The 15,463-nt window shown below is 48.8% G+C and overlaps 1 protein-coding gene across 1 annotated transcript in view; it reads right to left on the bottom strand.

Annotated features, from left to right (window-relative positions):
• The window catches only part of ADAM12 (ADAM metallopeptidase domain 12), a 394,288-nt gene that overhangs the window by 133,381 nt on the left and 245,444 nt on the right, over positions 1 to 15,463 (bottom strand). The window contains exon 4 of the mRNA XM_070363357.1: positions 11,654 to 11,732. Coding sequence (XP_070219458.1) covers positions 11,654 to 11,732 — 79 coding nt within the window. The remainder of the gene's footprint in view (positions 1 to 11,653; positions 11,733 to 15,463) is intronic.

Here is a 15,463-nt window from a genome sequence, read left to right as displayed (position 1 = left end):
CTGGCCCTTAAACAACTCCAGCTCTTACTCAGTGCCAGAGTTAACACCTCATTTCTAGCTCTAACACAGCTTTCTGTTCACCTTCAGACAGTTGACTAGCAAGTCCATCTCTCACTCTTGACTTTTACTAGAGCTCCAAATTCCAGATCCTCCATGACAATTACAATCTCATGAATTTCTTTTTTTAAAAACATGATTAACTAAATGTGATTGCATATTTATAAGGTAGTAAGTCATCATACAGGGCTTCCCTGGTGGCACAGTGGTAAAGAAGCTGCCTGTCAATGTAGGAGACCTGGCTTCGACCCCTGGGTCGGGAAGATTCCCCTGGAGAAGGAAACAGTCTCTTCAGTATCCTTGCCTGGGAAATCCCATGGACAGAGGAGCCTGGTGGGCTATGGTTCATGGGTTCACAAAGAGTCAGACATGGCTTAGCAACTAAACAAGTCATCATACGGACAAATTGACAAACCAGAGAGACAGACTCATCACACTAGGTGACACGAAATTGGTTGGGGAATTTGGCTCTGGGGAGTGGAGGTTTGGGGGGCTTTATGCCCTTTGGCATGGACAGGGAGGACTGGCGTGCTGCGGTTCACGGGGTCGAAAAGGGTCGGACACGACTGAGCGACTGAACTGAACTGATGCCCTTTGGCGGTAGCCCAGGTGGAGGGAAAAGTGCAGGCAGCATCACCTGGGGGCCAGCAGTGTCCACTCAGCAAGGTCTCCAGGGGAGCGTGTGTCCCCATATCTGAGAGCCAGGCTGCCTCCCTTGGACTGATGCCAAGAGGCAGGAACCAGCCAGGCTGCGTAGATTTGCAAACACATGGCCTGTTGGACCCAGATGTAGACACATGTGAGGGACACAGGCATCTGTCATGTCTTGTAGGTGCCCCCAGGCCTGCTGGTTCAGTCGATCACAACAATTACCCCTGAAAACCTGCCATTCAGTTGCCTCCAGAGAGTCAAGCTGTGTGTCTCTTTCTATCACACTCGTGTCTCTAAACAATAAGACATCATCCTGTTTGCATAGTCGTCTTGGCCCAGTTCTGCTGATCCAATACATTCTCTTTCTACCAACAAAACATAACACAGAAAATAGTCCCAAACATGCACAACCACAAAATTACATCTTTTCCTCTACAAAACCTCTAACCATGTATTTTATATACTTATTACTTAACCTAATGCATTTCCCCCTCCTCCAGTAAAATAAATTCTCCTTCTGTTTAATACTATCAATCAAATATAATAGCAGGGAGGAGGAATATGGAATAAGAAACCCTGAGCTTGAAAATAGTAGCCCTCAACTCCATGTAGTACGGGAAGTAAAATAAAAATTCTGTTACCCAACTCTCAGCGGACTAGAAAGAAAGGAATGTTATCTGCTAAATTGCTAACAAAAGTGGGCTGACGTTGGGATTAAAAAGGTCCTGTGAGCAAACAAATTCCATGAAGGAGCGAGCTGAGCAAAAATGATTTGCAACGTTCTTTTCCCTGGGAACTGGGTGGGGCCTCCCCCGCCGCATGCAATGTGACCAACTGTCTCGATTTAGCGTTTGGATCACACTGTGTTCCACCTGGGAGGGAACTTACGGCTCTTAAAGGTCGACCTTCCTTGAACAGATGCAGAAACCGAGGCCCTGACCGGTTAAATAACTGTCTCATGTCACAGAGCTGGTTCATGGCAGAAGAGGAAAGAAAAACCAAGCCTCTCAACCCCAGGCCAGACAGCTTCCCTCCATGGCTTGCTGCTATGAACATGTGCCCTCATGAAGAAAACTGATCCCCCAAAATCCACACCTGGATGGAATGCTTTCTCAAGCACAGCTGGGCCTCATCCCCACATCACTCAGGGAATCCGAGGAAAGTCAAGTCATTTCCAAACGCAGAAAGATCTGCAGATGGGAGGGCGTGACAGTGAGTGAGTGTGTACTCACACGGGCATGTCTGTGTGTGCACAGGTTGCTCCACTGTGGTCCAGTCTTCCCTCACTTGTACAGACCTTCAGGCCTCCACAAACCAAGGGTTTGCTTGAGACTAAAACAAGGTGAGAGTGCATTCGAACAAAGGAAAAGTGACCTTGCAGCTCTGTGTGTTTCTAAAGTGGAGATATTATGCTTTCCCCTGGAAGCTTCCCTTGGAGATTCCCAGGTGGTGCTACTGGTAAAGAACCCACCTGCCGATGCAGGAGACATAAGCCATGCAGGTTTGATCCCTGGGTGGGGAACTCCCTGGAGGAGGGCATGCAATTTGCTCCAGTGTTCTTGCCTGGAGAATCCCTTGTGGGCTACAGTCCATGGTGTCCCAAAGAGTCGGACACGACTGAAGTGACTTGGCATGCACGCTTTCCCCTGAGTGTATTGGACAGATTGTTGAGAAGTCAGCACACCCATGCTCTCTGGCCCATGTCTGCCCCGTCTTTAACCATCTCTGCCCTCAGATATAATAATCGCTGCTCCCAGCTCTAAATCATCTCTGCCCCCAACTCTAGCAAGTACCATGTCCATTTAAAAGACTAGGAAGGACCAACCTCAGGGCCATCACATTACTGTTTGGTGCTGGAACTCAGCACTAGAGGATGCAGCTTACAAAACTGTGCTCACAGTCTTTGAGACCACCCTGCAGACTCAGCCTGGAAACAGTGAGTCTGCAATAGTGAGAACGCTGAATCGACCCAGAGCTGGAAGTCTTATGGTTTGAGACGCCGCCTCCATTTCTAATTTGTGAAATGGGATTGAGACTTGCTGCCCAGGGTCTTAGGGATCAAATAAATCTGTGAAATGTGTGTCACTGTCACCGATCTGGGATATGACAACATGTACTTAAACCCATTATGCTTTAAGCACTGGGTTCTGCCTGTCTAGTTCCCTCTGTGCTGGGTCCCAGGGGCTCAGCGTCATTTTGCTGAATGAATAAATGAACATGTGCAGGAGAAGCTGACCCCTGAGAAAGCAGAGGGTGTGATTTTCTCACACTCCTGCACTAGCTCCTAACTCCCAGCTCCCAACCTTCTTGGCAGTCGTGCAGAACTTTGTGTGGATGGATGAACAGGAGTCGGAGGGGCGTGGCAGGGGGTGGTGTGGAGGAGCTGAGGCCAGTGGCCCCTCATGCAGACACACACCTGCAGAGCCCAGCTCCGGACATAGCTCACGGACCCCTTTCTTGCCCACAGCTCCCTTTCTCCTTCCATCATCCTGATACCTGAAGGACCTCAGAAGAATAGATGGTCCAGGGGGGTTAAGAGAGGCTGTGAATCCGTCATCAAAGCGGAGCAGTGGCTACCACGGGCTCGCTCCTCTAGAAGCCTGTGTGTCTGGTTCATATTCACGTTCCCAGCTGGTTCAAGGCTCGGGCTCAGATTTCAGCCCGGCAGCCTCCCTCCCTGCCTGCAATCCCAACCTCTACACCCCCTGCTTCCACACCGAAGGCTGTCCTAGCCCCCTCTCTCCTGAGAGAAGGTGAGTCAGCACACCTGGGGTGCTGGTGGAGACGCAGTGCACTTTCCACACGGATCTGGCTCTGCCATTGCCTAGCTCCTAAAGCATCTTTGTCACGGATTCATCATGTCCCCTGTGGTCAGATGGCATGTTCCTCGAGGATGGGGACCGTGTCCCCTCCATCCTGCACAGCACTGTGGGGCACTGGGGCTTCCTCAGTTCCCGTGGGCTTCAGAGCAGGGCACTCAGCAAATTCCCAGAGGGCTCCTGGTCCCTCCCTGTATCCCAGGACAGCAGGCGAGCCGAGCATCTTCTCCCCTCCTTCAGATGCATGTGCCAAGTATCTCTCTTCACAGCAAATACCAGCCCATTCCTGAAGTTGCCTCACTACAGTTTTATAGACCGAATTCCGTGACAGAAGCACCACGGCCAGGGAGATAGAACAGACCCCTGTGTTTGCATCATAGTGGTTAGGAGCTCAGATCCTAGACTCAGGTTGTGTGAATTTGAATCCTTACTAGCTGGGAGCTTGGTCTGCCTACTGAAGCCCTCTGTGTCTCAGATTATTCAGCTGGGTATACAAATAACATATTGGGAGTGTCAAACAACCAAGGACACATAAAGCCCTTGGCACAATGCCTGGCATAGTGTTGGTGCTTACTCCATGTCACCGTGGGCACTCAAGAACATTTGTTGTTGAGAGAGTGTGTGTGTGTGAATGAATGAGTGAATTTATGTATGAAAAGGTAGGGCGTGTCACCATCATGGGATTCCCATAGGAAGACTGGTCTCAGAATTTTGGACTTGCGGACTAGGGAGGGATCGAGGGAGGGACCGATGATCTGGGAGGATCAAAATACGAGTGAAACAGGGCATGGCATAAATAGAAGGATGTTCTAGAAGGATCACGTAGGCAGCAGTGGCAGCTGGAATACACGTAGGAGAGATGAAAAGCAGGGAGAAGTTTCAGGTGGCCAGAACATCTTCCAGCTGAGAAGTGAGGAGCTGGGCTGCAGCTGCTGCAGGGTCAGTGGATCAGGGAGGAGGGATAAGACGGCCGTGAAGGTGGAAAGCACTTTGGGACACGGTGAGGACCTGAGGGGAGGAGGGGGTGTCTAGTGCCTCATCAACGAGAGGACAGAGCAGCCTCGGAGACACAGGCAAGCCTGGAAGAGCCGATGAATTAGGTGTGCGGCGAGTACACACATGGTAGGGAAACAAATTCCATTTTAAATCATTTTTTTAAAGAATTTGATAACAAACCTAGCTCATTTCCTCATGAGATGGAAATGGTCTCTGTCTCTCCTCCTACCCCCAGAACCATCTTTCAGCCTCTTCAGATGCTCTCTAGCTGAGATGAAAAGTGGCTGGCTCCCTAATAGACTCCCTAATAGACTCCCTAATAAACTCCCTAATAGATAAGCACCACTTCCAAGCCAACGGTGGAAGATTCTACCCCTTTTGACGGGAGACACGTCTGCCATGGAGTGAATGGACGGCACTCAAACAATACTTTGAATCAAAATACGGGATTTCATGCCTTTCTAATGGTTCAGCCTCAGTTAACACTGATGGGCTCTTTTGGACGTCTTGTATAGCAAGTGGTTTCATAGATTTTTCCCGTGAGAAATGTATATAACAAATGGAGCCCTTCTGGGTATTGCTCAGGTGCAGAAGCTCAAATCTTTTTCCTTCTCCCCATCTCCATGCCCCTGGCCTGCCATCTCCTCCTACCCCGGCTCTGGGCTCATCCATGAGAGCCAGCTGCCTGACCTTGCCGAATCTCTGCTCTTGCCTTTCTGATGACCTTCACACTGCAGCCAGTGGCGTCTTCCAAAGCCTATCCCTGGTTATGACAACCCCTGGGTTGACACCTTTTAGTAGCTTCCCCATCTTCCTCTATGACAACCAGACTGTCCCCTTGGCCTTGAAGTCCTACCTATTGTGGCACCTGTCAAATTACAGGCAATTCCCCACCTCCAGGTAAAACTTGGCATCAGCCAGAAATGTCCTTCCCTTCCCCATCCCCTGGGTCATGCTTCCTCAACCTTCGCATCTTGGTTGACATGGCCCTTCTTCCATGAAGCCTTCCATGATTCCTTAGACTAGATTAAGCCCTTAGCCTGTCCTTCGGTGCACTCAGCACAGATTTTAATTCAGTCTGTGATTCTTAGAATTATGTCAGTCTCCACCCTCTAGCCCCGTGTGGGTTCTCTTGTCTGTTTTTATTCTCTGTGGCAGCCATGGGGCCTGGCACTGGGAAGGTGCTTTGTTAACACGCACAGAATGGAAGGATATGTTTGGACCAAAGTGCTGACGACACGTAGGAGACTTTCTGGAGGCCCATCCTGTCCTCCCCAGAGCTGACTTTCGGGGTGTAAACAGCATAAACGTCACATGCATTGTCTCCCACAAGAGATAGTGTAGGACGCAATTTCCTTAGATGTGGCCAGCAAAGGTTTGAGCCACAGATATTTTGTCCTGTCTGAACAACAGAGAGAGAAAAGACAAGGGACCAATTCCAAAATTAAATCAGCCACTAGTCTGCCTGTCAACCAGCTTATACTGATTGTTGAGAGATTAAATTTGAGAAAGAAAGATGCTAGCCAAAAAGTGGTTCTTATTTTATATATAATTTTAAATTTAGTGAAATTCACTGTGTGCTGACTTGGGGGGAAAGTGGGGTGAGTCAGCACATTTCTCCTTGTTTCCCAGCCTGATTCAATAGAAACAAAACCCCCAAAGCTGCATCCTTGTCTCTCCACCCACCCTCCCCACCCCTACCCCTACGAAAGACAATAGGAGGCTATGAGTTCCCTGAGAGGGTTTCTGCTGGAAGGACAGGCTGTCGAGGCCTGCGGGTTTTCTTTAAGCAAATGCAACAGTTCACTCATCAGAACTGTACTCCAAGGAGTGGGGGAAGGTGGGTGTTGGACAAAGGGAAAAGTCATTGTTTGTGTAATTATAAAAGCAACATACGCTTATTGTTTCTGGAGGTTTGGACATGCCATTTCACCCAGCCTCCAGCTGTTTCTTCTATTGTATACAGATTCAAAGAGTCCAGTGCAGATCAAAATACACTATGAATTTGTGTGTGTGTGTGTGTGCATGTGTGCGTGTGTGCATGTGTGTGTGTGAGTGTGTGTATGTGTGTGAGTGTGTGTGTGTATGCTCAGTCGTGTTAGACTCTTTGCGACCCCATGGACTGTAGCTCATCAGGCACCTCTGTCCATGGGGATTCTCTAGGCAAGGATACTGGAGTGGGTTGCCATTTCCTCCTCCAGGGGATCTTCCTGACGCAGCAATTGCATCCGCACCTCTTGCGTTGGAAGGTGGATTCTTACCACTTGTGTGCCACGCTATGAGGTTACCTACCTCTGAAAGAGTGGTTTCTGGTACATTCCATCAAAGGACACAACTTAGGTCAGGGCATAAGTGAGCCTTCCTTCTATCTCTAAGCCTCATCTCCATGGGGTAGCTTATTCTTGCTAGCCAAGCCTGGGGGGGACCCATCTTCGGGAGGCTGGGGCCACAGAAGACCATTGTTTGGAATATTCCTCAGAGGGACGGGCCAGGCTTACCCACCCTTGGCTGAGGGAAGACAGTAAGGCTGGCCTCCTGGCCATTCCAAAGCAGGGACCCCACTCCCACCCCAGTCAGCAGGGACCAGAGGTTGCCAGGGCCTGCCCACTCCTGCCCTCCTTGCCCTGAGAAGATGCTTCCACGGGGAGAAATGAGGGATTAGATGCAGAGGGGAGGTGTTTGCCTGTCTGCACAGTTACCTCGTGAAAAGATGAGGAGGAGGAGAAAGGAAATCCCTCTCTACACACATTACACACACTCATAACAAATAGAAAACTACAGAGTCTCCACCAGACAGAGACAACCATGATCAACATTCCAGCACCTTGGGTCCAGGGTGCTTTCTGAGATGCCTGGATTTACAGTCATCAGCAAGCCAAGTTCCATACACCCCGGCAGTGGATGGACCCTTGTTTATCAAGTCCCCTATTTCTTCTCTCTTATCACATTTCTTCCCAAAAAGAGATGAAAAAAAAACAAAAATGCCTGAGACTAGGGAGCTGGAGATACAAAACAAGAAACTATGAAAATTACCTTCGAAGCACATTTTATAGCCGGAGGATGGTCTGCATTCGACCAGCACTTCCACCATCATCTACCAGCGAGATTTGGAGGACTCTAGCCTATTGTCAAGTATTTCTAGAATCTCTTTTTTTCTGATTTTAATTGGAACAACAATTTATTCTGTAAGAAAAGCCGTCACGTTAACTCTAAAAGCATATTTTAAATGACATTGTCTTAGGAGACAAAAAGAGAGAGAGAGAGAAAGAAAGTCAGGTGAATGCATGCCTGTGCATGCTCCATTGCTCAGCTCTTTGTGACCCCATGGACCGTACGCACAGTGGTCCTCTGTCCCTGGGATTTTCCAGGCAAGAATACCAGCATGGGTTGCTACTTGCCCCTCCCAAGGGAAGTCAGTGCACCAGCAATTACTTGTATCTGAGATGGGCCCTCCTCTTTTGTGGTCCCCACCCTTGTCTTGGATTTCAGGCTCATACACCTGTCTCCCCACTGAACACCTTCACTTGACTGTCCCACCACAAACTCAACAGGGACAAACCTGTGTTCACTGTGCCCTCTGCCTTCTAAAACCAACAGCTGCTCCTTCAGGATGCCACTGAGAAGCCACTTACCCGTCTTAAGCAGGAGGGATTTTAGTTTTCCTTAGTTTCTTTAGAGGTTTCTTTAGTTTTCTTTCCACCCCCTTGTGTTTTCACTCTGGAATTTTTATTGGGCCTAGGTTCTGTTCTCTTTAAAATATTTCAGACTTTTCTCCAACTTTTCTATCATCTCGCATTCCTGAAGGTGCTAATTCTCTCCTTTTCCTTGTCACTTATGCTGGATTTTGCTAATTATGTGTTCCGTTATTTTGACTTTGGGTTATCTTTAATAATATTCTTCTTCCTTTTTGTTTTTGACATGGGAACCTTATGTAATCTGGCTGTATAAATATCCCTTGGTTCAGTTCAGTCACTCAGTTGTGTCCAATTTTTTACGACCTCATGGACTGCAGCACTCCAGGCCTCCCTGTCCTTCACCATCTCCTGGAGTTCACTCAAACTCATGTCCATTGAGTCGGTGATGCCATCCAACCATCCCATCCTCTGTCGTTCCCTTCTCCTCCCGCCTTCAATCTTTCCCAGCATCAGGGTCTTTTCCAATGAGTCAGTTCTTCGCATCAGGTGGCCAAAGTATTGGAATTTTGACTTTAGTATCAGTCCTTCCAATGAATATTCAGGACTGATTTCCTTGAGGATTGACTGGTTGGATCTCCTTGCAGCCCAAGGGACTCTCAAGAGTCTTCCCCAACACTACAGTTCAAAAGCATCAATTCTTTGGGGCTGCTGTCTATGGGGTCGCACAGAGTTGGACACGACTGAAGCAACGTAGCAGCAGCAGCAGCAGCAGCTTTCTTTATAGTCCAACTCTCACATCCATACATGACGACTGGAAAAACCCATAGCTTTGACTAGACGCACCTTTGTCGGCAAAGTAATGTCTCTGCTTTTTAATATGCTGTCTAGGTTGGTCACAGAAATATCCCTGCTGCTGCTGCAGCTGCTAAGTCACTTCAGTTGTGTCCGACTCTGTGCGACCCCATGGACTGCAGCCTACCAGGCTTCTCCGTCCGTGGGATTCTCCAGGCAAGAACACTGGAGTGGGTTGCCATTTCCCTCTCCAATGCATGAAAGTGGAAAGTGAAAGTGAAGTTGCTCAGTGGTGTCTGACTCTTAGCGACCCCATGGACTGCAGCCTACCAGGCTCCTCCATCCATGGGTTTTTCTGGGCAACAGTACTGGAGTGGGGTGCCATTGCCTTCTCCGAAATATCCCTAGAGAACTATTTTCAGTTGGCTTCAGCTTGGCCCCAGGGGATCCAGCACAGCTGACTTGGGACCACTTTTGAGGTCAGTACAATGAATGGGAATCCCATCCCTATGCTGGTTTTAGAATTTGGGCACCAGTCCACCCTGTTTCAAATGTACAGTTTATGAGACCAGCTGGGCTTTCAATTTCTCTATTTTTTATGAAATTGTTGTTCACTCCAGGACACCTGGAGACAATTCTCTCTGTTTCCCCTTCTCTGGACTGGGGTTTTCCTTGTCCTTTTTTTTTCACAGAGGAAGCACTTCTCTGGGGGCCTAACTTTTGTGGGATTCTCAATGCTTCTCTGATGGCTCAGTGGCTAAAGAATCCACTTGCAATGCAGGAGACAGAGAAGACGCGGGTTTGATCCCTGGGCTGGGAAGATTCCCTGGAGGAGGAAATGGCAACTCCCTCCAGTATTCTTGCCTGGAAAAGAGCCATGGACAGAGGACCCTGGTGGGCTACAGTCCATGGGGTCACAAAGAGTCGGACACGACTGAGGGACTGACACTTACACTTTCAATTTCAGATGCCCACCTCTCTTGTCCCAACCCCCAAGCACTGAAGCATTGGGTCTCCTCTCTAAGTCCTGAATAGCCCATTGGGGTCCTATGACCTCAGTTCACCAGCTCAGTACTCTGAGTTTACATCCCTGCTTTGTTTCTTTTTTATTCCTTTTATTTTATTTTTTTTAACTTTTTATTTTTCACTCAAGTATAGCTGATTAACAATGTTGTGATAGTTTCAGATGGACTGCAAAGGGATTTAACCATACATACACCTGTATCCAATTTCCCCCAGATTCCCCTCATTCCCAGAGATTTATCTGACTCTCTCAAGCTTGCTCAGGCATGAATAAAAATTCTTATATGCCTTTTTTTTAACCCAAGGTTTTCAGGTGCTTTCTTTGGGCATCAGTTCATCTGTATACTCCTGGAAATCTGAAGGTAACGGTTTGGAAGTACCAAACACGTGATAAAGAAAAGTGTTGGCATAATGCAGAGAAGGGAGAATTTGCTGCCTACGATGGAAAGCCTTTCAGTGTGTGTGTGTGTATGGGTGTTAGTCACTCAGTTGTGTCTGATTCTGTGACCCTATGGACTGTAGCCCACCAGGTTCCTCTGTCCATGGAATTCTCCAGGCAAGAATACTGGAGCCAGTTGCCATGTCCTCCTCCAGGGGGTCGTCTTGATCCAGGGATAGACCCAAGTCTCCTGCATTGCAGGCAGGTTCTTTACCATCTGAGCCACCAGTTCAGTTCAGTTCAGTTGCTCAGTCATGTCCGACTCTTTGTGACCCCATGAACTGCAGCATGCCAGGCCTCCCTGTCCATCACCAACTCCCAGAGTTCACCCAAACCCATGTCTATTGAGTTGGTGATCCCATCCAACCATCTCATCCTCTCTTGTCCCCTTCTCCTCCTGCCCTCAATCTTTCCCAGCATCAGGGTCTTTTCAAATAAGTCAGCTCTTCGCATCTTTGGAAGTGCCAAACACGTGATAAAGAAAAGTGTTGGCATAATGCAGGTGGCCAAAGTATTGGAGTTTCAGCTTCAACACCAGTCCTTCCAATGAACACCCAGGACTTAGCCACCAAGGGAGCCCTAAAATTATTCTTTTTAAAACAAACACCCATAGCTCTTTAAAACACGTAACCATCAGTCTTCAGAGGCAACAACTCTCTTTAATGCCCACATTCACACCTGGGGCTGAGCACAATAGAAGTTTGTTACAGGAATAAACAAAATTAACACCCTAAGTTACACAGAAAACTTCAGATATCAGAAAAGCCAAGCGCCGATAAATGTCACATACCAGTAACAACCAAGATACAGGATCATAGCAATACGGCAGCTACATTTATGACAGGTTAAGCAGAGTCAGTTTTCCTTTGAATTTCTTTAAGGGTCTTACAAGTTTAACGCTGCCAAGTTCAGCCTGGGGATGACAGCTTTCTGAATCAACTCTCATTTGGGGTCGGTTTCCCGGAAGGATTTGCCTGGCTTAGCATCCCATCGTTTTTAGCAGGTGGATTCAATGTCAGCCTGCAATAAAGCTGTACCTTCAAGGACTGCCCTGGCACATACCTGGCCAAAGTCAAGTTTTTCTGGAGTTACAATGGAATGGCCAAACAGTAAGCGATGCCCAAGCTCTTCCGGGGTCTAACGGAAGGATCTGGGCAGGTGAATTTGCTGAGGATAAAACAGCTACGGAGTTTAAGCACAGATCTGATTGCATAGTATCCTGGTGTCCACGCAGGACTTACTGTGTAATTTCGGATGAGAGAGATGTCCGTGCCATCCTGTAGATAGTGGGTTTCCGTGAAACTGCTGGCGATGAGACCTCTGTGGAAAAATAAAAACCACATAAACCTGAGTGTAGATTCGTGTTGACATGTTGCTCGTATTTAGGCTGGACGGCGGCAAGGGTCCAACTCCCTCCTCACTGTACAGATGACCCCATGAGGCTCCCTTGGGCCTTCAACCTATTCAGGTTATCCAGAGGAGAGCCAGGAGACTCAGCATGTGCTCTGAACTGCAGCCCCTATGGTACACGTGGTGCCCTCCTCCCCCTCCCATCTCAGTCCTCCAACTCAGGCAGGTGTGTGTACACACGTGCTCATGTGCACAAGTACACACACATGCAACACTTGTATGAACAGCACATGTAGATTTTTTGTGTGATGAACATTCTTAGGATTTACTCTCTTAATAACTTACACATATAACATACAGCAGTATTCATTATAGTTGGCAGAAACTCAGAAGAGGCCCACCCTTCTGAAGTCACATGGCCTCGCTATCTAGAATCAGCAGCTAAGCTCCCCATCGGGAAACATCATTTTGGATCCACAATACTGGCCCGCTAATTCTCCCACAGGTGAGGGAGCCAGCTGTCAATATTAAAATGTCAAAGAAGTGTTTCATACAATGATGAAATGTTAGAAAGAGTGCTGTAGGCAGGGGGGGAAATGACCTTGGTCATACTGAAATACTGAATTTCTAAGATGAATTGTTTAGAGGAGCAAAAACCTCTAACTAAAATGGCCTGCGATCTACTAGACCTTCACTGAAGGCAGCAAAGCCTGAGTTTGCTTAGGTTTTAAACTATTCTGTGCTTTCTTCTGTCATACGTGCATTCTGTCCTTCTCAACATCGCCGCCACAAGTACTTCCTGTGTGCCTACTGCGTGCTGGGTACACTGCCCAGGGAGGTGACAGAGCACAGTACTGGGCGGGGAGGGCTGTCACAGAGGCAGGAACAGAGTCTTCCTGGCTGAACAGACGCACAGCAGGTGGAGCGCAGGGAAAAGGGAAGGCTTTACAGAGAGCAGAGGAGGAGTCTGCGGGCAAAACTGGGCTGGGAGGAGAAGGGGGTTCCAGGCAGAGGAGAGCAAGGCCAGGAGACCCGAGGGTCTGGAATCTGGGTAGTCAGGTTGGTGGGAGGCAGGGAAAAGCTCTAAACACCTCTGCATTTTATCAGTCTGGGCACTAATGAGTTGTTGTGAGGTTGTTATGTCATGTCCAACTCTAATTGCAGTTGGTGATGGACAGGGAAGCCTACAGTCCATGGGGTTGCAAAAAGTCAGACACGACTGAGTGACTGAACTGAACTGATGCTTCCCTGTCCTTCACTGTCTCCCGAAGTTTGCTCAAACTCATGTCCATTGAGTCGGTGATGCCATCCAACCATCTCATCCTCTGTCACCCCCTTCTCCTTTTGCTTTCTCATAAATGGCACCCTACTCCAGTACTCTTGCCTGGAAAATCCCATGGACAGAGGAGCCTGTTAGGCTGCAGTCCATGCTAAGGGTCGGACACGACTGAGCAACTTCACTTTCACTTTTCACTTTCATGCATTGGAGAAGGAAATGGCAACCCACTCCCATGTTCTTGCCTGGAGAATCCCAGGGATGGGGAAGCCTGGTGGGCTGCCGTCTATGGGGTCACACAGAGTCAGACACGACTGAAGTGACTTAGCAGCAGCAGCAAGTGGAGAGTGTTTTAAACACTGGACTCTGCAGGAGGTGACAACACAGTGACGATGCTGTCCAACCCTCCTGTCCAGGGAATGCATGTCACACTGCTCAGTTCTTCTGGGGTCACTCCACCCCCAGCCCCACGATGAACCTGGGACCCAAGAGAACCCATCTCTAGTCTTGCCTGCAGCCTGCCTGGAGCTGGGGAATCTGGAGAAGCAGACTTTCCTTTTTGCTCTCAGAGCTTCACACAAATGCACTCAAGGCTTCCTCCAGCTTGCGCCCTGGGTGCAGGAGGACACGGCCCCGGGAACACCCAGCCGTCACCAGCTGTGACATGGGACAAAAAGGGTAGTCTTTCTTCCAAGTGCCTCGGGGGTCCAGTTGGGCTCTACTTCTCCTCAATCAACCCCTGTCTTTTGCTTCAGCTGGTTCCGGTTGGGCTTTACAACCAAAGTCCTGATCAATATTGTTGTTGTTTAGTAGCTAACTCATATCTGACTCTTCTGTGACCCCATGGACTGTAGCCCATGAGGCTCCTCTGTTCACAGGATTCTCCAGGCAAGAATATGGGGTGGGTTGCCATTTCCTTCTCCAGGCAATCTTCCTGACCCAGAGATTGAACTCGTGTCTCCTGCATTGGCAGGCAGATTCTTTACCGCCGAGCCAGCAGGGAAGCCTGCCCTGATCAATATGGGAGAAATCAAAACTGCAGTGCTGCAAATGTAACAGATGAGAGATAGGGTCCCCTTACAAAGTCAGATCTCTTCAGACTCTCTCCAGCCAAGTCCAGAATTGAGAATCCTCTCCCACTTTTATGCGGGTTTCAATCTCTTTGGGACATGTCTGGTTTAAATCAGCCGGACCTTCACAGCGGGTCAGAGATGTGCTCTACTTAACGGTAAGCCTTTGAGAAGAATGTGCTAGGAATAGAAAACGCCGACCATTTCTCACACTCACTGACAAAGCTCGTGCACGCTCCACACCATTACTCGTCCCCCTGCTCAGGAGATCAGCCTCGGTGGAGGAGCCTAACCTCCCTTCTGGCTTCTGATCTCAAACCTGCATCTTCTCAGCATCATCCTCTGAGCTGTCACAGGATCCCCGGGGTGGGCTTGCTGCCTGCAGCCCTGCCTGGAGGGTCATGGGCAGAGGAAGGAGAGGGGTGGGGGAGGTGATGGAAGTCTGGAGAAGGAGCTGGTGGTCTTTCTTCATGTGGCCAGAGTTCCAGGGATGGGCGGGAGGTTGGTGACCTTGATGGGGTAGCTGGGGGTTGAGGGGGGTGCGTGTGCTGAGGGGACGGCGACAGGGGAGGTCACAGAAACTTTCCTGAGGGTAGTTCTAAAGGGAAGCAGAGAGAGGACGGATGATCTAAAGGGACAGGATGCAGAAACGTGGGCAGAGAGGGGCAGGTGGTCGGTGCCTAGAGCACAGGTGTCAGCAAGGACAGAGCCTTCGCCTGTGCGAGATGGGACCTGTAACAGCCTAGAGGTGTTGGTGATGGAGGGGGCTTGGTCAGCTTCAAGATGGCAGAGGAAGGAGAAAAAGAAAAATTTAATATACTGGAAACTACATTATTATGACTTATATGCTTTACTATTCAATAATAATTTTTCAGTATGCATCTCTCATTCATAATTGAGTAATTCTGTCTCTAACAATGCTGGATGGTCTCTTTTTGGGCAAGGGCTTCCCAGGTGGCTCAGTGGTAAAGAATCCACCTGTGACATAGGAAACGCAGGTTCGATCCCTGGGTCTGGAAGATCCCCTGGAGAAGGAAATGGCAAGCCACTCCAGTATTCTTGCCTGGGAAATCCCATGGACAGAGGAGCCTGGAGTTGCAAAGAGTCAGACATGACTGAGCAGCTAAAGCACCACCACCACCTTTTGGACAAATCAAGGTGTATGAATACCTAATGCTAAGAACTCCTGGAGAAGGCAATGGCAGCAAGTGTTCTTGCTTGAAATATCTCATGGATGGAGGAGCCTGGTAGGCTACAGTCCATGGGGCTGCAAAGAGTCGGACATGACCGAGCGACTTCACTTTCTAATGCTAAGAAGAGTACAGAGAGGAGGAATTTGTAGAGCAAAGAGAGCA

This window comes from Bos mutus, chromosome 26, assembly GCF_027580195.1.
Source record: "Bos mutus isolate GX-2022 chromosome 26, NWIPB_WYAK_1.1, whole genome shotgun sequence".
Taxonomy (NCBI): domain Eukaryota; kingdom Metazoa; phylum Chordata; class Mammalia; order Artiodactyla; family Bovidae; genus Bos; species Bos mutus.
This window is presented reverse-complemented; position numbering and strand designations above follow the sequence as displayed.